The sequence below is a fragment of the Myxine glutinosa genome, unplaced genomic scaffold, assembly GCF_964187855.1.
Source record: "Myxine glutinosa unplaced genomic scaffold, kmMyxGlut1.1 SCAFFOLD_3456, whole genome shotgun sequence".
Classification (NCBI taxonomy): domain Eukaryota; kingdom Metazoa; phylum Chordata; class Myxini; order Myxiniformes; family Myxinidae; genus Myxine; species Myxine glutinosa.
Window position 1 is genome coordinate 1 of NW_027619548.1, and position 23,980 is coordinate 23,980.

The 23,980-nt window shown below is 43.2% G+C and overlaps 1 protein-coding gene across 1 annotated transcript; it reads right to left on the reverse strand.

Annotated features, from left to right (window-relative positions):
* Positions 1-298: 298 nt before the first annotated feature.
* Positions 299-23,748, reverse strand: ETHE1 (ETHE1 persulfide dioxygenase; the record flags this gene model as incomplete). Its single annotated transcript, XM_078769614.1, has 6 exons — positions 299-771; positions 4,009-4,125; positions 6,355-6,444; positions 6,719-6,848; positions 9,182-9,330; positions 23,604-23,748. Coding segments are annotated over 6 exons (675 nt in total), but the record flags the coding sequence as incomplete, so codon positions are not given.
* Between the last annotated feature and the right edge of the window lie 232 nt (positions 23,749-23,980).

Here is a 23,980-nt window from a genome sequence, read left to right on the forward strand (position 1 = left end):
CCAGTTTCATCGCTTATTGGCGAATCATCAGCAACAGCGTAGACAAACGTACACCATCATGTACCACATGCAATATCAAAGCAGTCGACATATAAATGAAAAGAAGACCCAATCACTACTCTCACCAGTAATTGGAGGGAATAACCAATCAGCTCTCACCGAAGCTTACCTTGTGTAGATTGTCAAGGTTGCTTTATGCAGCTTTCTTTGGCTACAAGAGCATGGGAGGAGTCAATTTATTTATAATCCTAACCACCTGTGTGACCATTTTATAGTGAACTTGTAAAATGGGACAGAATTGACAGATGCATTTATTTTTTAATCAAAATCGATCATTACCAAAACCAAGCGAAACTGAATTTTTATATTAAACTTTTCAACATGGAGCAAAAGGATTAATACAGGAAAGTGCAATTTTGATATGGATAGATTTTACATGAAGTCGAAATACTGTAAAGCACAAGATAAAGTAAATTAACCGCAAAATCAATTATTTTTGAATTAAAAGAGTATCTTGTTCTCTCTCCTCCATCAAGCATATTAAAAACTATACCATACTATAATTATCCCAGCATCACCGATCCACGTTTTTTTATTTTCCCGTCTGCTTTAAATGTGTCTTGCAGGCAAATAAGGAGCAGCTTAATCAGGTGCTTTGTTCAAAACAATGTGGGAGAGGGTTTTTGAGGTTGGACCACAGGAGGCATCAGTCAGGTGAGACCAGAGATCAGTCCTGGAATCCACACTTGAGGTTCAGGGGAACCGCGATGTCTGAGGAACACAACGACTCGGTTACTTGACAAATTGCAGTCCATACAAACATCTTTAGAACAGGTAATAAAACATCTTTTGGGTAAGTGGTCATATCATTTTTTTCATCATTTTTTGGGGTCAGAAAATCTTTTCTTAAACCTTGAACAGTACTCAGTAGAGAGCATTCGTTTTACGTTTTTACGAGCAGTTTACGTTTTGTATCCCTTGATAGGCCAGATCTGGATCCAGACCTGAACAAAAATCGAATTGGCTTGTTCTTGTCAACTACTCAATCATCCAACTAGTTTTGTCATAACTTTTGCACAACTTCTTTTTCTTCACCAGCATCTCTTATCTTCCCCCATCCAAAGCCTTGATCTTTTCTACCCCCATTAATTCACCCCAGATGCACTTTTCTGAAATACCGACTTCTTTCCTGGAAGTTCTAGCTGTGTCCATTGGTTGTTTTTTTTTTACCTATCCCATCCCCCACACCCCTTCCCATGCCTCCTCCCCCCCCCCCCCAAGCCCTCTCCTTCCCACAGATCTCCTGATGTACCTGCTCTCAAATGTTGTGTTTGTGTGCTTCCCCCTCTCCCCATCTTGTCTCCCGCTCCCTTTTATTTTGTCTTGTGCGTCCGTTTTTTTTTTTGTCATTAATGTTAGCTCTTACACGAGCCTTGATCTTGTATACGAAAAAAAAAAAAAAACCTTTTTGAAATATCATGCTACGTAAGCCATATATTGCTTGTTTAGCACCAGGAGTTTTTGAAATATCATGCTACGTAAGACATATATTGCTTGTTTAGCACCAGGAGTTTTTGAAATATCATGCTACGTAAGCCATATATGGCTTGTTTAGCACCAGGAGCTTTTGAAATATCATGCTACGTAAGCCATATATTGCTTGTTTAGCACCAGGAGTTTTTGAAATATCATGCTACGTAAGCCATATATTGCTTGTTTAGCACCAGGAGCTTTTGAAATATCATGCTACGTAAGCCATATATTGCTTGTTTAGCACCAGGAGCTTTTGAAATATCATGCTACGTAAGCCATATATTGCTTGTTTAGCACCAGGAGCTTTTGAAATATCATGCTACGTAAGCCATATATTGCTTGTTTAGCACCAGGAGTTTTTGAAATATCATGCTCCGTAAGCCATATATTGCTTGTTTAGCACCAGGAGTTTTTGAAATATCATGCTACGTAAGCCATATATTGCTTGTTTAGCACCAGGAGTTTTTTTAATATTATGCTACGTAAGCCATATATTGCTTGTTTAGCACCAGTTTTTGAAATATTATGCTACGTAAGCCATATATTGCTTGTTTAGCACCAGGAGTTTTTGAAATATCATGCTACGTAAGCCATATATTGCTTGTTTAGCACCAGGAGTTTTTGAAATATCATGCTACGTAAGCCATATATTGCTTGTTTAGCACCAGGAGTTTTTGAAATATCATGCTACGTAAGCCATATATTGCTTGTTTAGCACCAGGAGTTTTTGAAATATCATGCTACGTAAGCCATATATTGCTTGTTTAGCACCAGGAGTTTTTGAAATATCATGCTACGTAAGCCATATATTGCTTGTTTAGCACCAGGAGTTTTTGAAATATCATGCTACGTAAGCCATATATTGCTTGTTTAGCACCAGGAGCTTTTGAAATATCATGCTACGTAAGCCATATATTGCTTGTTTAGCACCAGGAGCTTTTGAAATATCATGCTACGTAAGCCATATATTGCTTGTTTAGCACCAGGAGATTTTGAAATATCATGCTACGTAAGCCATATATTGCTTGTTTAGCACCAGGAGTTTTTGAAATATCATGCTACGTAAGCCATATATTGCTTGTTTAGCACCAGGAGCTTTTGAAATATCATGCTACGTAAGCCATATATTGCTTGTTTAGCACCAGGAGTTTTTGAAATATCATGCTACGTAAGCCATATATTGCTTGTTTCGCACCAGGATCTTTTGAAATATCATGCTACGTAAGCCATATATTGCTTGTTTAGCACCAGGAGTTTTTGAAATATCATGCTACGTAAGCCATATATTGCTTGTTTAGCACCAGGAGCTTTTGAAATATCATGCTACGTAAGCCATATATTGCTTGTTTAGCACCAGGAGTTTTTGAAATATCATGCTACGTAAGCCATATATTGCTTGTTTAGCACCAGGAGTTTTTGAAATATCATGCTACGTAAGCCATATATTGCTTGTTTAGCACCAGGAGTTTTTGAAATATCATGCTACGTAAGCCATATATTGCTTGTTTAGCACCAGGAGTTTTTGAAATATCATGCTACGTAAGCCATATATTGCTTGTTTAGCACCAGGAGTTTTTGAAATATCATGCTACGTAAGCCATATATTGCTTGTTTAGCACCAGGAGTTTTTGAAATATCATGCTACGTAAGCCATATATTGCTTGTTTAGCACCAGGAGTTTTTGAAATATCATGCTACGTAAGCCATATATTGCTTGTTTAGCACCAGGAGTTTTTGAAATATTATGCTACGTAAGCCATATATTGCTTGTTTAGCACCAGTTTTTGAAATATTATGCTACGTAAGCCATGTATTGCTTGTTTAGCACCAGGAGTTTTTGAAATATCATGCTACGTAAGCCATATATTGCTTGTTTAGCACCAGGAGTTTTTGAAATATCATGCTACGTAAGCCATATATTGCTTGTTTAGCACCAGGAGTTTTTGAAATATCATGCTACGTAAGCCATATATTGCTTGTTTAGCACCAGGAGTTTTTGAAATATCATGCTACGTAAGCCATATATTGCTTGTTTAGCACCAGGAGTTTTTGAAATATCATGCTACGTAAGCCATATATTGCTTGTTTAGCACCAGGAGTTTTTGAAATATCATGCTACGTAAGCCATATATTGCTTGTTTAGCACCAGGAGTTTTTGAAATATCATGCTACGTAAGCCATATATTGCTTGTTTAGCACCAGGAGTTTTTGAAATATCATGCTACGTAAGCCATATATTGCTTGTTTAGCACGAGGAGTTTTTGAAATATCATGCTACGTAAGCCATATATTGCTTGTTTAGCACCAGGAGTTTTTGAAATATTATGCTACGTAAGCCATATATTGCTTGTTTAGCACCAGGAGAACTACTCGAGTGATTCGTTTCAAAAACACTCAGGAGATGTGCTTCAGTCTCAGTGCACAATCTCTCTGCACTTGGTTTTCATGTAGTTTTAGAATCCTGACAGTACTTGCCAATTTGCTTGGGCTTTGGGAGGTTAAGGTTGTTCATTATCTCCACAAACTCGTCTATAGTCTTGGTAAGACGAGGGTTAAAAGTCTTCTCCTCAAGGACCGTTGTCACCGACTGTCCTGCAACCCCACAACCAAACAAAAGCAACAACAACTCAGAATGAACAAAATTGTCAGGTTTCTCAAATCAAGTGCAACAAGATAAGGAATGCACAGTTTTGCTAATATAGAATAAAACTGCTGGGATTAGACATTATTTTTGTCATATACAAGAAACTATCAACTGTAGGCTGGCAGGATGGCATACAGGTATGCACACTCAACTCTGAGCAGTTTAGCCAAGGTTTAAATCTTGGCCCAGCTATGAACTGTCATGCTGGTGTCTCGTCGGCATGGTGATGCATCATTGTGTGTGCCGTTCCTCAGGTGGATGTTAAACCAGGTGTCCCATATGTAGGCATTTTTGGTGCCCGTTAAAGATCCCACGGTGTCATTTGTGAAGAGTTGGCGAGCTATTGCTGGCACCATGGCCAAAAAACTCCAGAATTCCTGCTCTAAACTTACGTTTCCCTTTAACGAAGCACAAAAGGGTCACTTCCCATCCCCCATCCAAAGGGGGGTAGGAGGTGGGGAGGGAGGAGGTGCTACACCTATTACCTGTGCATGCAGAGTAGTAGGAGTACCATCCCTACATAGTCCACCAACTTCCTGGATAGGGGACCAAGGGTAAGCTGCAACATTAATAATTTGGGACATGTCAGCTGCTTTTTACACAGTTGACCAGAACAACATGTTACTTGACCATCTGCCATCTTGTTTTGGTATCTCTCATGCTGCTCTAGAATGACTCATGTCCTGTTACAGATCGTATATCTACAGGTAATCGTCCCTGGTTATCTACTTCATCTTTGTCGATGTTCCCTGCAAGGATCTGTTCTTGTTCAACTCTGGTGTTCTCTTTTTTGCATCCGCTGAGGACAATGTCACGGAATTTTAATATCGGCCTCAATTACTCTGCTGATGATACCTATAAATCCACCTGTTCATTTAACCAGCTACTGAACTCCTGTGTCTCTGAAACTCAAATATGGACGTCCATAGATGGACTTTATAAAACTTATTGCTATGAAGACGGACATGCTGGATTGATGGTCCTTGGTTTTCCATCTTCTTCTTTAAAAGATCCAACTCCACATGATGATCTCCACTTCCACCATTTTAAGTCCAGGTGTCACTATGGACCCATTTATTTCCTATATTCTGCACAACTCCAAGTTCTGAAAGTCGATTTTCTTCCATCTGCAGTGAATTGTCCAAGTCTGCTCACATTTAATTCGGAGGAATAAGGAAACTTGGAATAGTGCAACTCACTGTCAGCTTTTCCCTCAACCGTTTACAACTCGTTCAGAAAATAGCAGCAAGGCTTGCAGTTCAAGCTCAAACTTGAGCACGTTGCTACAATCCTCAAACATCTTCACCAAGTTCCTGTATGCGAACGTATAGATTTATAGAATATTGGCAATAACCTGTAAAGCCAAACACAACTTGGTTCCGACATACATATGTGACATAATGAGCACTTCCACCCCTGAAAAAACACAAGGGTCAAAACATGTGAATTTCCTGGTAGTTTCTCGCACCAGAGTCATGTTTTGGAGGATCAAGCATACCTCCGACAGGCTCAGCCATTGTGGGACTGGCTGCCCTAAAAAATTCACGCAACCTCGAATACCATAACTTTAGTTGCTTTAAACAAACTTTTACTCATCTTAACTTTTTCTTCTTTGTAAAACGGTCCCCTTGTGTTTTATACCTCCCCCTCCCCGCCCCCCCTCCCCTTCCCACGCCTCCTGCCCCCAAGCCCTCTCCCTCCCACACTTCTCCCTGCTCCCAAATGTTGTGGTTGTGTGCTTCCCCTTCTCTCCCCATCTTGTCTTCCGCTCCCTCTTTTTGTATATTTTGTTTGTCTGGTTGATTTGTTTGTGAAATAAATGTTAGCTCTTTCACGAGCCTCGATTCAGGATACAAAAAAAAAAAAAAAACTGAGGTTTTGCTCCTAAATGAAAAGCACTACTTTAGGATTTCCTTCTTCAGGCAGAAAGGCTCAATCATTAAAAAAATGAACAAATCCATTCCATCACAGGCCCATTTGTCAGAGATTGAAACGTTCAGCATTTACAACTCGATCATTAACCACACAGCTGCAGCCACGTGACCACAGGAGGCATGAACAATGGCAAATACGTATTCACTTACATACCCAGTGATCAGTACCCTTAGTCTAGCAATGGGACTAGGTCAGGCCTTCAATAAAACGGATGCGAAGGAGGTTCTGTCTGTGCAAATCACCGGTGTAATCGTGCGCTGGGTAAAGCAGGCAACCATCCGGTAGAGAAAGGATCTTCTCATGAACAGACTCGTACAAACGACGGGCACTACCTGAACCCAACAAAGAACACACCGAGCACGCACGATAATCCTCAAATAGCAAATCCCAAAATGACAACTTTCCTCAATACAATCAAGGTAAGCGGTGCAACCCGGAGCATCGACGAGAAGTGGAATGGCGTCTTCGGCATCACAAATACCCCGATATAGCGGGGGTGGTTTGGCTATGCGAGAATGCAAGCAATAGGTTTCCATCACGTGTGAATCAAACCAACCAACTAGTCACTACATGTGGCCTTGGTTTGCTGTGGTCTGAACCGCATACCCTGCTGGAAGTCCGTTCGGCCACAGCCACGGATCAAGAGGGCGTCTCCGGTGAAAGCCATGCTCTGGTCCGACATCACAAAGGTGAGGCAGCCATCTGTGTGACCAGGTGTTGATCGTACTTCCAGGGTCTGTGGTCGGGTAAAGCGAGGAGTTTTAGTCTCTAATCACACAAATCTCAATAAAACCGGAATATTTCCCCCACAAGGGAAAAAGCCAACAATGACATTTGCCAATAACATCACCGGACATTCTGAATTCCGCAAAGCTTTCACAGCCATGTTAAAGCCACATCCCCATGCCATGATTTATGTATCGGAAACATTCTGTACAAAAACAAAATATTGCTCTTTGTCCGGGACAAACTTTCTCAACAAGTGTATTCCCAATCTATTAATAGAATCACAATGAAACCTCAACTTTTACCTGTTAACTAACAGCATTCTTCTTCCAATAGTACATACTTTATGGACGCACTCACATACCAATCTTACTATAATTCACCAAATGTCCGTGTGGCTGTCTGTTCCCAGGGACCGCAAAAACGGCTGAACCGATCGCAACGAAATTTTGAGTGGGTAATCCTGGATCCCCCTGGAGTAAAATAGGGTATTTCGTTTTCCCAATTTTTTACCCAATTTCCAATTTTCCAGTTTTTCTAAACACGATGGAATAATATTTACCGATATGAACAGTGATGTGACTTTTATTGAAATTCGACAAATACTGTTTAGATTTTGATGATTTGCGTGTGATATGATTTAACGGATGTCTATATAAATCGTTTAAAATAAATAAAAGCCTTCAATTTCTGATATTTTGCCTTTTCATCTTTTCATTTGGGCCTCCCAATTGAAGCCCCGCCCACAGGGCGGGTACCGTTGCTCGTAGTATTAAATTTAATTTTGAACTCCTTTGATATAATCAAAATGTCTCTGGATTTAATGGAGTTTTTTGGGGGGGGGGAGGGGGGGAGGGTTGTGTACAAAATCAAGGCGTCTAAGGATGTCTAACAACGTGATTACTTTTAACGTATTATTGGAATGTGACTATGTCCACCAAGTCCTTACTATTGGAACATGAGTATACCCATAAAGTATGTACTCTTGGAACGTGAGTAATGAGTATGCCCATAAAGTATGTACTCTTGGAACGTGAGTAATGAGTATGCCCATAAAGTATGTACTCTTGGAACGTGAGTAATGAGTATGCCCATAAAGTATGTACTATTGGAACGAGATTATACCCATAAAGTACAGTGCATTCAGAAAGTATTCAGACCCCTTCACTTTTTTCACATTTTGTTATGTTGCAGCCTTTTGCTGAAATCGTTTAAATTCATTTTTTCCCTCATCAATCTACACTCAATACCCCATAATGACAAAGAGAAAACAGGATTTTAGAAAGTTTTGCAAATTTATTAAAAAGAAAAAACTGAAATATCACATTTACATAAGTATTCAGACCCTTTGCCATGACAAGGAAGCCAAACAGTTCAATCTTGGTTTCATCAGACCACAGGATCTTGTTTCTCACAGTCTGAGTCCTTTAGGTGCTTTTTTTTGCAAACTCCAAGCGGGCTTTCATGTGTCTTTCACCGAGGAGAGGCTTCCGTCTGGCCACTCTGCCATAAAACCCAGATACGTGGAGTGTTGCAGTGATGGTTGTCCTGGAAGTTTCTCCCATCTCCACACAGGATCTCTGGAGCTCAGCCAGTGACCATCGGGTTCTTGGTCACCTCTCTTACCAAGGCCCTTCTCCCCCGATTGCTCAGTTTGGCCGGGCGGCCAGCTCTAGGAAGAGTCCTGGTTGTTCTAAACTTCTTCTATTTAAGAATCATGGAGGCCACTGTGCTCTTGGGAACCTTCAATGCCGCAGAGATTTTTTTGTAGGCTTCCCCAGATCTGTGCCTCGACACAATCCTGTCTCTGAGCTCTGCAGGCAGTTCCTTCGACCTCATGGCGTGGTTTTTGCTCTGATATGCATTGCCAGCTGTGAGACCTTATATCGACAGGTGTGTGCCTTTCCAAATCATGTCCAATCAATTGAATTTACCACAGGTGGACTCAAGTCAAGGTGTAGAAACATCTCAAAGATGATCAAGAGAAATGGGAGGCACCTGAGCTAAATTTCAAGTGTCATAGCAAAGGGTCTGAATACTTATGTCAATGTGATATTTCAGTTTTTTCTTTTTAATAAATTTGCAAAACTTTCTAAAATCCTGTTTTCTCTTTGTCATTTTGAGGTATTGAGTGTAGATTGATGAGGGAAAAATGAATTTAAACGATTTCAGCATAAGGCAGCAATATAACAAAATGTGAAAAAAGTGAAGGGGTCTGAATACTTTCTGAATGCACTGTAGATCAACCCATCTTCAAAAATGTTACATTCCAAACCCACATTCACAAAAAACAATCTATCAGAGTATTTCTTCTCCACCATGAGAGCTGTCCAATATGCTTACAAACTCTCCAAAGGAAATTGTGTCTCCTTCCTGCAGATGTTTGTCGGCTCGGGCATTGCTGGCGGCCCCAATGACAGATAGACATTTGGGCAGCAGAGTCTTGAGTGCTGCTGTTCCCGTCACGTGGTCAGCATGACAGTGTGTGTTAACTGCACACATGCACAAAGTTATAAGCACCAGCATTCAGGTTTCACATCGTTCCATAATCGAATTGTTAGACACAACTATGTTTGTAGAAACTCATAAGGAAAACTAAACTCAAATTTCAAAAGCTGAGAATTAATAAAACAATCCCTGTTTTAGTATTTGCTTGTTAAAGTGGACATCTCTCTGGCCATTCTCAAAGAGCCTCCTCAGCGTCGACGAGTCTGGCATTTCACTCAGGCCGACTGGCACGGTCTTCAAGTAGCCATCAATCATCTGGACTGGTCTCCCATCTCTACTGCCTCTGACATCAATTCTTCCTGGGAATTCTTCCAAAGCAAACTGCTCTCTCTCATGCACAGATTTATCCCATCTCGTCTTCAGTTGTCTTACCCTTCCTCCCATCCATGGTACACTGAATCTTGTGGTGAGGCAGTTGCCCTGAAACAACTTGCCTTCCCCTCATGGAAGGCAAATCCAACTGAAGGCAAACTCAGTTCCTTCCACCAAGCTCGGAACAAGTGTGTGTGTCTACCATCAGGAGTGCCAGGACGCACTATCTCTCCACACTCAAGAATGAACTCTCAAGCCTGTCTCCTTCTTCCAAATCCTGGTGGCGTCTGGTCAAATCCGTTTCTGGTGTTTATTCCCCCTCCATCCCCTCCGTTACCTCAAATGGCTGCACAGTTGACACCGCACGTGACAAAGCCGAATGCCTCAACTCTGTGTTTGCCTCAAAATCCTGTGTCCCAAACCCATCTGTCTCTGTACCCACCATGCCCAGTCGTACCCAGCTCCTCCTGGGCTCTGTGTCCTTCTCTCCTCGCAAGGTGTAGAAGTTTCTGTCAAACCTCAACTCTGATTCTGCAACTGGACCAGACGGCATCAGCCCACGGGTCTGCCGCTCTCACACCCTCACTCTGTTCTCTTCACCCTCTCTTTTGCTCAAGGTCATCTGCTTGGAAATCGGCCAACATTACCACTTTACACAAAAAAGGTGCAAAAACAGATCGTTGCAAACACAGACCAATCAGCCAACTCCAAATTATCAGCAAAGTCATGGAATCCATCATTGCTTCGGATATCAAACCCTTCCTCTCCTCAAATGGCTTGATCTCTGATCATCAATTTGGATTCAGACCAGGTCATTCTACTCTGGACATGCTGCTTCTGCTGTCTCAACAATAATAATAATAATAATAATACATTTATTTTATATAGCGCTTTTCAAGAAGCCCAAAGACGCTTTGACAGAGTAAAAAAACAAGTGCAAAAAGACAAAAATCAACAGGTAAATAATCAAAGCAAAAGGAAGGAGAAGGAGAAGAGATAGTCAGGGGTTAAATGCTGTGGGTTAAATGTTGAATGCAGTGTTGAACAGGTGGGTCTTGAGTGATGTTTTGAATGTGGTGAGTGAGGAGGAGTCTCTGATGGTGTGAGGTATTGAGTTCCAGAGGGTGGGAGCAGTGATGGAGAAGGCCCTGTCCCCCCAGGATCTGAATTTGGTCCGGATGGGGGGGTCAGGAGGTTGGTACCAGCAGAGCGGAGGTTGTGGGTGGGAGTGTGTCTGGAGAGGAGGTCAGCCAGGTAGGATGGGGCCAGGTTATGGAGGGCTTTGTAGGTCAAGAGGAGGATTTTGTACTGGATTCTCTGGGAGATGGGGAGCCAGTGAAGCTTGTAAAGGACGGGGGTGATGTGGTCACGGGTCCGGGAATGGGTGAGTAGACGGGCAGCGGAGTTCTGAATGTATTGGAGTTTATTGGTGATTATTGAGGGTGAACCATAGAGGAGGCTGTTGCAGTAGTCCAGACGGGAGGTGATGAAGGCGTGGATGAGGGTTTCTGCAGCCGTGGAGGAGAGGGATGGACGGAGACGGGCGATGTTTTTCAGGTGAAAGAAGGCCGTCTTTGTGATGTGTTTAGTGTATTTGTCGAAGGAGAGGGTTTGGTCAAAGATGATGCCAAGATTCCGGATGTGAGGGGAGGTGGATACTGGGAAACCGTCGATGTTGAGGGCAAAGTTGTGGGTGGATTTGGTGAGCGTTTTTGGGCCAATGATGATTATTTCAGATTTATCATAGTTAAGTTTGAGGAAGTTGATTTGAAGCCAGGATTTTATTTCAGTGATGCAGTTTGTCAGGATAGAGTGGGTGGCGGTGGAGATGGACTTGGTGGAGATGAAAAGCTGGATGTCATCGGCGAAGCAGTGGAATTGGAGACCATGACGGCGGATTAAGTGACCAAGGGGGGACAGGTACAGGATGAAGAGGAGGGGGCCAAGAACTGAACCTTGGGGGACACCTTGGGGGAGGGGAGCAGTGGGGGATTTGCAGTTATTGATGGAGATGAACTGGCGTCTGTCGGAGAGGTATGATTTGATCCAAGAGAGGACAGTGCCGGTAATGTTAAAGGTGGTTTCAAGTCGGGTGAGGAGGATGGTGTGATTGATGGTGTCAAAGGCGGCGCTGAGGTCGAGGAGGATGAGAATGTTGAGGTTGCCAGCATCAGAGGAGAGGAGAAGGTCGTTGGTGATTTTGAGGAGAGCAGTTTCAGTACTGTGGTTGGAGCGGAATCCGGATTGGAATGTTTCATACAGGTTATTGGCAGAGAGGTGATGTTTGAGTTGAGTGGCTACAGCGCGTTCCAAAACTTTTGACAGAAAGGGTAGGTTGGAGATGGGTCTGAAGTTGTTTAGGGTGTCAGGGTTGAGTCCAGGATTTTTCAGAATGGGGGTAACAGCAGCAATTTTGAGGGATGGTGGGACGATGCCTGTAGACAGGGAGGAGTTTATTGTTGCAGTGATAAGTGGAGAGAGAGCAGGAAGGGAGGCCTTGACAAAGCTGGAGGGGATGGGGTCAAGAGTGCAGGTGGCAGTTTTCATTCCTATGAGGAGTTCAGAGAGGTCAGTAGGGGAGACTGGGGAGAATTGAGACAGGGGTTGGCAGGATAAGGGGGGGCAGGTGGTTTGAGGGGGAGCAGGTGCGGTGGTGGTTAAGCTGTTGTAGATGTTGTCAATTTTGCAGTGGAAGAATGAAAGGAAGGAGATGCAGTTGTCTACTGTGAATGACTGGGTGGTGGTGTTCAGGGGGCTGAGGAGTTTGTTTATTGTGGAGAAGAGTGCTTTTGGGTTTCCGGAGCCAGAGTGGATAATTTGAGAGTAGTAGGCGGAGCGGGCGCGCGAGAGGGCATCTTTGTAGTGTTGTAGGTGGTCCTTGTAGGCTTGGGAGTGAATTGTGAGACCTGTTTTATTGCGGAGTCTTTCAAGTTGGCGAACACGAGTTTTCATCAGGCGGAGTTCAGGGGTAAACCAGGGAGCAGAATGGGTGAAAGAAACTGTTTTGGTTTTTATAGGTGCAAGCTGGTCAAGGCAGGAGGAGAGAGTGTGGTTGTAGTAGTCAGTGACGTCAGAAGGGGTGTGGAGGTCAACGAAGGGAGAAGTGGACATTTTTCCAGAGAGGGTGGATGAGAATGAGGTAGGTGAAAGAGCGTTTAGCTTACGGAAGTTGATAGTGCGATAATGCCTTGGTGCTGGGGTGGGGATGTTGATGGTCATAGTGATGGCTAGGTGGTCAGAGAGGGTGAGGTCGGAGCCAGAGAGATGGTGCAAAATTAATCCAGTAGAGCAGACAAGGTCCAGAATGTGACCATGGTTATGGGTAGGAAAGTTGACATGTTGAGTGAGGTTAAAGCAGGTGAGTAAATCAGTGAAGTCAGTGGTTATTGTGGAGTCAGTGGAGTCCATGTGGATATTGAAATCACCGAGGAGGAGGATTGAGGGGGAGAGGGAACAGAGCTGGGTCAGAAAGTAGGAGAAGTCAGACAGGAATGATGGGTGTGGTTTGGGAGGGCGGTCGACAACAGCCATGACTGACTGTGTGTGACCAGAGAGTTTAAAAGCCAGGTGTTCAAATGATGGAGCAGATGAGATGGAGATGAGGCGATGATGATGATGATGATGAGGCTCCAACAATGGATGGAGGTCCTCAATGTCAAACAGGAAATCAGAGCTGCTCCCTTGACATATCACGTGCCTTCGATACGGTCTGGCACCCCGCTCTCCTCACCAAAATTTCCTCTTATGGTATATCCATGGAAATCTCCATGCATGGCTTGCGGACTTCCTCACCGGTCATAGTCAATGTGTGGCCCGAAATGGATTTCTCTCATCTCCCCTTCCTGTTCAGGCTGGAGTTCCTCAAAGCAGTGTTCCGGGCCCTGTGCTGTTTCTTGTCTTCATCAATGATCTCTCCGACTCTCTGGAAAATCATCTCTATCTCTTTGCTGCTGACTCCACTCTCTGCCGCTCCATATCTCAACCCTCAGATCGGCAGTCTGCAGCCTCCTCACCCTCAGCAGACTTGTATAAAATCACAAACTGCTCAAACAAGTGGAAGCATATCTTTCAATCCTGACAAATCTCACACTCTCACTCTGTCTCTCCGAAAAGACCGACTGGAAAACCCTCCCATCTACTTTCTCAACTATCCTCTCCAAGAATTTCTGTCACTCAAGCTTTTGGGTCCACTATCTGCCATGATCTTTCCTGGGAAAGCGACATTTCCAAGCTGGCCTCCAAAGCCAGTCGCTGACTGGGCATCCTCCGTCGTGTGAAGTCCTCCAAAGCCAGTCGCCGACTGGGCATCCTCTGTCATGTGAAGTCCTTTCTGCGCACTTCTGAGCTCCTCACCACATACAAAGCTTTCATCCACAGCTCAATGGAATACTTTTCTCCCCTCTGCGCTGGTGCTCCTGCCTCACACCTAGCTTGGCTTCACACTGTTGAAACCAAAGCTTTCAGAATCAATGGAATCTCCCGTGATGAAGCTGAATCTGAGGGCCTTTCACTCGCTCACTGCAAACAGGTTGGTGGTTTGTCTTCTACCGACTCCTCTCCAGCCTTGCTCCCCCAGCTCTGTCTGTGCTGTGTCCCCCAAATATTCCTTCAGGTCGCACAAGATCTGCCAGCAACCCTCTTCTGGTGAAACTGCCAAAATCAAGACTCTTTGCTCACCTTCACTACTCTTTTGTCCTGCCTCTGGAACAAACTCCCTCACTCTATTCAATCCCACTCCTCCATCCAGGTCTTTAAAACAGCTGTTCACCACCATCTCTTATCTTCCCCCATCCAAAACCTTGATCTTTTCTTACCCCATTAATCCACCTTTTTTGAAATACCGACTTCCTTCGTGGAAGTCTTAGCAGTGTCCATTTGTTTTATACCGCTCCAACCCTCCCCCCCCCCCCCCCGGCCACCACTCCCATGCCCCACTCGCCCCAAAGCCCCCTCCCTCCCACAGATCTCCCGATGTCCCAGTTCTCTGCTGTTGTACTTGTGTGCTTCCCTCTCTCTCTCCGCATCTTGTCTCCTGCTCCCTTTATTACATGTATTTTTCTCATTAATGTTGGCTCTTACACGAGCCTCGATCTTGTATACCAAAAAAATTACTACGTCTGATCATTTCAAGGATAACAACAAAAAAATTTTTTAATGTCGTGTATGTATATAAATATACATATATCCATGTATATATGTATATATGATATATATATATATATATGTATATATATGATACGTATATATGTATATATACATATATATATATATATATATATATATATATATATATATATATATATATATATATATGTATACACACACACACACACACACACACACACACACACACACACACACACACACACACACACACACACACACACACACACACACACACACACACACGAGTTTATATGTAAATGAAAGTTTGAAATATATCTCTCACTCCCCTGATTTGTCCCATTCCTAGTAAAAACAATGTGTGCCAAATAATTTTGTAATCCAAAAATATTTAGAGGTCGCCCTAATCAGTTGAAATTTTACCATTATATAATAAACACAAAACACAGCCACAGCTACAACCTCCATTAAACATTATTTTATGCCTGTATAAAAGTGTATATTATGCAGGTGTAAAGTACCGTTTGATGAAAGTTGTAGAGCTCTGTGGACTGTTTTGACTCGGTGTTGCCACCCCTCTCCCTACCCCCGCCCCACCGTTGGTTGCCAGTTCAGTTCAGTGTGGTTCAGGCTGTCTTGCAACGTGGTTTTCTGCTGCTCGGTCTCATTGCATCATTGTTTTTCATGGCATTGTGATTTGATACATTGGATACATATTTGATCTTCTTTGACGACAGAGTACCTGCGGCAATGAAGAAACTCATTATTCGAAGCCTTGAACGAAAATGCCCTCAACCATCCGCCAAAGAGTCCGAGAATTGTTTTGAGTCCATTCGTTGATGATAATAAGGGCCTTGAGCATTTTTTGACGAGAAACACAAAGGCCCTCTTCACTCACCACCAGCTTCTAGACGAGTTCCTTCTCAAAGTTCCGGAGAGCTGGCCGGTGGAGGACCCCTTCAAGAAAGCTCTGCTGGTCGTGGAGACCCTAGCCGTCATCAACGACCAAGCAGAGAGGAGTAGCACTCATCCAAGAGTGAAACAAGAAGTTGACTCGTGGAGAAGGGAGAAGAGGAGCTGCAATTCCTCCTCCAAGTGGTTGCTCATCACAGGCGGCAGTTCCCGGACTGGAAGAAGACGACACTTGCACCTCGAACCAGGTGACAATGAGTGGAGTAGGCTTCCATTCCATCCCCGCCACCGAACGGCTAATAAACCTTTTGTTGCAGAAGGGGGACCTGGCAAACTTCAACAGAGGGCAACCTCTAAATATTCTTGGATTTCAAAAATATTTTGCACACAGTTTTTACTCAGAACTACACAAACCACAGGGGTGAGAGTAACAAATTTCCAACTTTCATTTTTCTCTCAATACACAAAGGGCCACCATAATATATATGTACAGTCACGTGAAAGAGTAAGTACACCCCATGTAAAGTTTTGAATTTTTCAACATACAGCTATTTGATCTTCATTTCAACAATATTGATAGATAAAGGTGATAAAATATAACAAATATCATGAAACATTTACATTTTGTAGTCCATTGTATAATTTAAATAAACATAAATGCAAATTTCGCATGTGGAAAAAGTAAGTACACCCTTGGCTCTAATAGGTGGTATTTCCCCCTTTGGCAGAAACAACCTCAAGTCGGCGTTTCTTATAACTGTCTACCAGTCTCTGACATCGACCGGGAGAAATTTTTGCCCACTCCTCCATGCAGAATTCTTTCAGCTGTGTGATGTTTGAGGGGTTTCTTGCATGCACAGCTCGTTTCAAATCCCCCCACAACATCTCGATGGGATTTAGATCCGGGCTTTGACTTGGCCATTCCAGAACCCTCCATTTCTTTCTTTTCAGCCATTCCTTGGTGGATTTACTGGCATGTTTAGGGTCATTGTCATGTTGCAAGGTCCACCTTCGGTTGAGCTTCAACTCTCCGACAGATGGCCTCACATTATCCTCAAGCACCCTCTGGTACAATGAAGAATTCGTAGTGGATTATATGATGGTGAGCTGCCCAGGCCCTGATGCAGCAAAGCTGCCCCAAACCATAATATTTCCACCACCATGCTTTACAGTTGGTATCAGGTTCTTGTGGTCAAATGCCGTCTTTGGTTTTCGCCAAACATGTCTTCTGGTACTGTGGCCAAATAGCTCAACCTTTGACTCATCTGTCCAGAGCACATTGTTCCAGAAATGCTGGTCTTTGCCTAGGTGTTCATTGGCAAACTTTAGTCTTGCCCTGATGTTCTTTCTGGACAGCAAAGGTTTCCTCCTGGCACACCTCCCATGTAGGTCAAATTTGTGCAGCCTCTTTCTAATGGTAGACTCGTGCACTTTGACATCAACAGTGGCAAGAGCTACCTGTAGGTCCCGTGATGACATTCTGGGGGTTCTTAGAGACTTCTTTCAGCATCTTGCGGTCTGCTCTCGGGCTGAACATGCTGGGGCGGCCTGGCCTGAACAAGTTGGCAGTTGTTTGGAATATTCTCCACTTGTAGATGATCTTCCGGACAGTCGAATGATTGATTTCAAATTGTTTGGAGATCTTTTAAAATCCCTTCCCAGACTAGTAGGCATCTACAACCTTCTTTCGGAAGGCCTCAGAGAGCTCTTTTGATCTAGGCATGGTGACGCCGCACACTTCACAAACAAAGAGCACACCAAACTAAATGTCCGAGGTTTAAATAAGACAGGTTCCTCCAAGATCCTCTCTGACGATGTTCTAATCATTTGCACCTGAGCTGGTGCACCTGATTCTAATTTTAGGTATTTGAAGTTGTGATAAATGTCAGGGTGTACTTACTTTTTCCACATGCGAAATTTGCATTTATGTTTATTTAAATTATAAAATGGACTACAAAATGTAAATGTTTCATGATATTTGTTATATTATATCACCTTTATCTATCAATATTGTTGAAATGAAGATCAAATAGCTGAATGTTGAAATATGTTGAAAAAGTGAAACTTTACATGGGGTGTACTTAATTTTTCACGTCACTGTATATATACATATATATATATATATATATATATATATATATATATATATATATATATATATATATATATATATATATATATATATATACATACTTACATATATACATATATATATACATATATACATACATACATATATACATACATATATATATATACATATATATATATACATATATGTATATATATATGTATATATATATGTATATATATATACATATATGTATATATATATGTATATATATATGTATATATATATACATATATGTATATATATATGTATATATATATGTATATATATATATATATATATGTATATATATATATGTATATATATATATATATGTATATATATATATGTATATATATATGTATATGTATATATATATATGTATATATATATATGTATATATATATGTGTATACATATATATATATATACATATATATACATATATATATATATATATATATGTATATATATATATATATATATATATATATATATTCTTTTTTTTTTCTTTCTTTTTTTCAAAGAAAGAAAGGCACTTCCAACTAGAAAGTAAAACTAGATCCACTCCACAAATTTGAGCAAATAAGCAAGAGCAGACACGGTCTCAGGCAACATTTCACCCGCGTATAAGCAGGCCTGAGGAAGCCGAAACGTCACCTGAGACCAACCGCCCCAATCTTTTAGAGTGCCTTCAGAAAGTATTCACACTCCTTCACTTTTTCAGATTTTGTTGTTACAAAATGAATTTTAAAATGAATGCCTGAATTTAAAATGGATTGAATTTAATTTTTTGTCAGCAATATACACAAAATACCTCATAATGCCAAAGTGAAAACATATTGTTGCGGTTTTAAGTTTGTACAGTGAGTCTAATAAAGGTTAAAATTTTCCCCTCATTGTTAGTCACACAAGCAACATGTAGCCTCGCGATAGTATAGTTATGTCTTAGTATTTGTGAGCTTAGTTCCTTTCCATTTGTTATTTCTGCATTGAGTAAAGCCAAGAGAATGGGCCCTACTGTCACCAACTATCCAGCGTCGGTAGCCTCATGCCCATTTGCGCGAACGTTGGTTCATTTTGGGCGAGTTAACACGACGCAGGCTAGGAGGACCGGGGCGGAGCGGCAGAAGCGCTGACGGTAAGCACGAGCCGCCAATCAGAGCTCAGAGGTGGTGGCGTGGCATCACAGGGCGTGGTGAGAAGGTTTGAGAGGGATCCAGAAGGTTCGGGGGGCGTAGCTATAAAACCCGCTGCGCAAAGCCCTCGAAAGGACTCGCGAGAGAAGGACTCTCGCAGATGGACCTGCACTCGATAGGACTCTCGCAGATGGACTTGCACTCGATAGGACTCTCGCAGATGGACTTGCACTCGACAGGACTCTCGCAGATGGACTTGCACTCGACAGGACTCTCGCAGATGGACTTGCACTCGATAGGACTCGCGCGAAAAGGATTGGTAAAAGGACTCTTGCAGATGGACTTGCACTCGATAGGACTCGCGCGGAAAGGATTAATGAAAGGACTCGCAAGTGGAGAGTGCTGAAAAACTCGCGCGCACTAGCCAGCTCAGAGGATCGAGGAAGAGGAGTTGGCAGCGTCAGAGAACTGTGAAAGGCACGCGGGCGCAGCCAGACGCGCATGAACCGATATACAGCATATTAAGTCACGCGAGTGAGAACGGCTGTGTAATCGCCAGGGGGAGGGAAGAGGGGAGAGGGGGGAGGGAAGAGGGGGGGATGGGGAGGGTGAGGGATAGGAGGATGAGTGATGGGAGGGGGGAGGGGGAGGAGGTGGGAGGGGGGAGTGGGGAGGGGGAGGGTGTGGGAGGGGGGAGGGGAGGGTGTGGGAGGGGGGAGGGGGAGGGGGAGGGGGAGGGGGGGAGGGGGAGGGGGAGGGGGGGAGGGGGAGGGGGAGGGGGAGGGGGGAGGGGAAAAGGGAGGGGGAAAAGGGAGGGGAAAAGGGAGAAGGAGGGGGAAAATGGAGGGGGAGGGGAGAAGGGGGAGGGGAGAAGGGGTAGGGGGAGGGGAGTGGGGAGGGGTAGGGTGGAGGAGGTAGGGTGGAGGGGGAAGGGAAGGGGGGACGGAGGGGGGAAGGGGGAGGGAAGGGGATGGCCAGTCAACAACGACGTTGCAGTTCTCATGGTCGGAGAGCAGCACAACAATCGGACATAGTCCTGCATATTCGCAACAGCACGAAGCGGATTTTGGAGACTCACCGATCCTGTGACGTCCTCCAGTACCGGCGTTGCCGGGCGGGGGAAGGGAGACCCGTACATTCCCAACCCGTACATTCGCCCTCTCGACTCAAGCTCACTCGGACAAAAGCCTCGCACAAATTACACCGTGAAGGCCCAATGGTCATGTCTATGCCACAAATCACGGGCGCACTGAATTGAAAATATATAGAACGCTCATACTCCGTGAAAAGTGAAGCCGCCGAGTCGCCATCTTGGTCAGCACGACTCGACCAACTCGCTTCGCGGATCTCGTTTTGTGCGGCAAGAAACTGCTCCAATCGGTTACGGAAGGGTTGTGGAAAGACGTTTCACAGCTGTTTCAAAGACGTCTTTAATTCATATCGCACAAAATCGATACAAAACACGATCGCATAAAAGGTTAAGTGAAGGTGAAGTGAAGTGAAGAAGACGTAACCAATCGGTTACGGAAGGGTTGTGGAAAGACGTTTCACAGCTGTTTCAAAGACGTCTTTAATTCATATCGCACAAAATCGATACAAAACACGATCGCATAAAAGGTGAAGTGACGTGTGACGGGATGGAACATCACGTGATCGCTCTGAGCGGCGGGAATGGAACATCACGTGATCGCTCTGAGCGAATCAGCGAGCTGCTCTGGAACCGGCTGAGATTAGCGGGTACTTCGCTGAAATGCACTGAGGTAAATATGAATAAAAAATATGGATCGTCAAATATTTTGAGTTCGGCCATGTTCGTCCCACGTTCAATGGCCATGTCTATGTCAAATATCAAGCACGTAAGCCTCTCCGTTTAGGAGTCTATCGGTAACATTACACACACACACACGCACACACGCACACACACACACACACACACACACACACACACACACACACACACACACACACACACACACACACACACACACAAACTGTGTTTTATATATATAGATGAAATATCTAATTCACATAAGTATTCAGCCCCTGAATAAATACTCAGTAGATGCGCCTTTGGCAGTGATTACAGCTTTAAGTCTCCTTGGGTACGTCTGTATCAGGTTTGTACATCAGGATTTGTGGAGTTTCTCCCTTCTTCCTTGCAGATTTGCTCAAGCTCTATCAAGTTAGATGGGGACTGTCGGTGAACATCCATGATCAAGTCTTTCCACAGATTGTCAATGGGATTCAAGTCTGGGCTTTGACTGGGCCACTCAAGGACTTTCATGTTCTTGTTCTGAAGACATTCCAGTGTTGATTTGGCTGTATGCTTTGGGTCATTGTGCTGTTGGAATGAGCAAGGACACGGGTACACCCTAACATCCAATTGAAGAACATCAAAAGATACAAGAAAGGTAACACATCTACTGTGTATGTATGATTTAAAACTTTTTTTACACCGACCGACTAAAAATTGGCAGAACAACTGAAATTAGTGAAACGGTTCTCTGATGACATCCAACTGGAATGTGGCCTAGATATTTGTGCCAAGTGCACATTCGTGGAAGGTAGACCAACAAAAATGGACAACATAAAATCGACATAGACACAACAATACAGGAGCTGGACAATGAAGCATCTTACAAATACCTAGGCATAGAAGAAGGCCACAAAAATGTAACAAAAATATGCGCAAAACTACCAAAGAATACCTGCATACAGTGCGTATCAAAAAAAAGGTAATCCCAATTCAAGGGGTTAATATGCAAAGGATATTTAGTTTGACAATTTACATGTGGTTTCCCAATTATGAGGAGATCCTCAGCTTTCCATTGATGCCTTTCATGCATCATTGCTGTCACACATGACCGAGTACATGTTCATTGAAAATGACAAGTTCAAATCGCATTTCTACGAGTCTGGCTAATTGGTGGAAGACAGTTTTAAATGGACGCATTACTTGTCGACTGCCAAGTTGATTATGTAAAATTGTTAAGCTGGTCTGGTAATCGTCGGTTGCGTCATTCTTTGTTTAAGATGGGTATTTAAGATGGGCCTACAGTGTATGGGTTTAGAGACAGTCTCAGTCATTGAAAAGATGGTTCAACTTACGACTGAACAGCGGACCTTCGTGGTTACAACCTTTCACCAAACTGGAAGTTTGCAGTGAACTCGTGATGCGTTCAGGGAACGTTTCCCAGAACGGGAGTCTCCAGCAGCCAAAACCATCTGGGCGAATGTTAGAAAATACCAAGAGCATGGCACTAGCCTCAACCGCAACAAGGAGAATTCTGGTAGGAGGTGCACTGGGCGATCGGAAATGAACATTGCAGCAGTAAGGCAGCAAGTTTTGGAGCATCCGTGGGATACCAGCGCAAGATGAAATGGGACGGGATTGCCTTCGGCAACATTCAACCGAATCACAAGACTGGACCTCTACCAACATCCATATCGGATTCACATCCGGCATCAACTTACGCCAGGGGATTTTGCCAGGAGGCTGGTGCTTGCCAGATGGTTGATAGCACGTTGCGAAGCAGATGTCAATTTCCTGCGGTATCTCGTTATCGGCGACGAAGCTGCTTTCGCCATGGACGGCAAGGTCAATACCCATAATGTTCTTGAATAGGAACCGACAGGACAACCCCCAGAATTTAATTTTGACACCAACATGAATTGACAAAAGTGAACTGTTTGGTTGGGACTTTGTAGAAGTGGTCAGGTGATTGGACCATTTTTCTTTCAAAGGAATGTCAATGGTAGCAGGTATCTGCAGATGATCAATGATGAAGTTTTACTGCAGCTGGAGGAGAACTTTGAGCGACAGGTTCGTGGTGTCTTCAGATATCTCTGGTGGGCCCAAGACGGCGCGCCAGCACATCGTCTTATCGCTGTCCAATATCGACTGAGGGAACTCTTTGGAGACCGAGTCATCGCCCTCAACCATGCAGTGGAATGGCCGAAAAGATCACCTGACCTCACACCATCTGATTATTTCCTTTGGGGACATTTAAAGAACAAGGTGTTCGTAACTCCTCCCCGTGATCTTGACGAATTGCAGTGCATACTTGACGAAGTGGATGCTTTGCGCAATGACCCGGCTATGGTGAGACGAGCAGTTCAGGGCATGCTCCGCCGCTGTGAGCTTTGTGTTGAAAGGGGAGGTGGACATGTTGAAGGTGTGGGTGCATAAATGCCAATCATTCAAGAGAAAAGTTCACATCTGACGTTCATTTTGCATCAATTATCCTGACTTGCGTCGATGAGCCAAACTTGTAAAAATGCGATTTGAACTTGTCATTTTCAATGAACATGTACTCGGTCATGTGTGACAGCAATGATGCATGGAAGGTATCAATGGAAAGCTGAGGATCTCCTCTTAATTAGTAAACCACATGTAAATTGTCAAAATAAATAACCTTTGCATATTAACCTCTGGAATTCGGATTACTTTTTTTTTGATACGCACTGTAGAACGAGGCTGATCCTGAGAACATATCTCACACTAAGGAACAAAATCAAAGCCATAAACCAAATAGCAGTACATAAGTGTACTCTAAACAGTGTTCTCGTACAGCTGCGGAATAGTAAATCGAATGAATAGTAAAGTAAACTCCCATACAAATATAGAGTAAAGAAAGTGTAAGAACCAGGCAGGTACGTACTTGCATAGTTGAGAGTTAAACCCAATTCCTGCACCAGTTTCACATCTCGACTGGCAGTTTCTCGTACTGGATCCAGAATGACCGCCTCGTGGGTATCCTTGCATGCCAGCAGGTAGGAGTATGTGCAACTTACTGGTTCAAATAACTTGGTTTAATGATAGGGTGGAAGAGATACACAGAAGGAAAAAAACAACATGAGTGCAATGTGTTAGTAAATATTTATTAAATAAAATATGGAATTTTGGGGTTTATTAAATATATTATGGAATTTATTGAATGAAATAAAAATGGTAACAACAGGATTAGCCAAATATTCAAATAAATACATTTTTAAACATTTCCGTGTTTTTTTTTTCTTTCTTTCTTTTTGTACACAA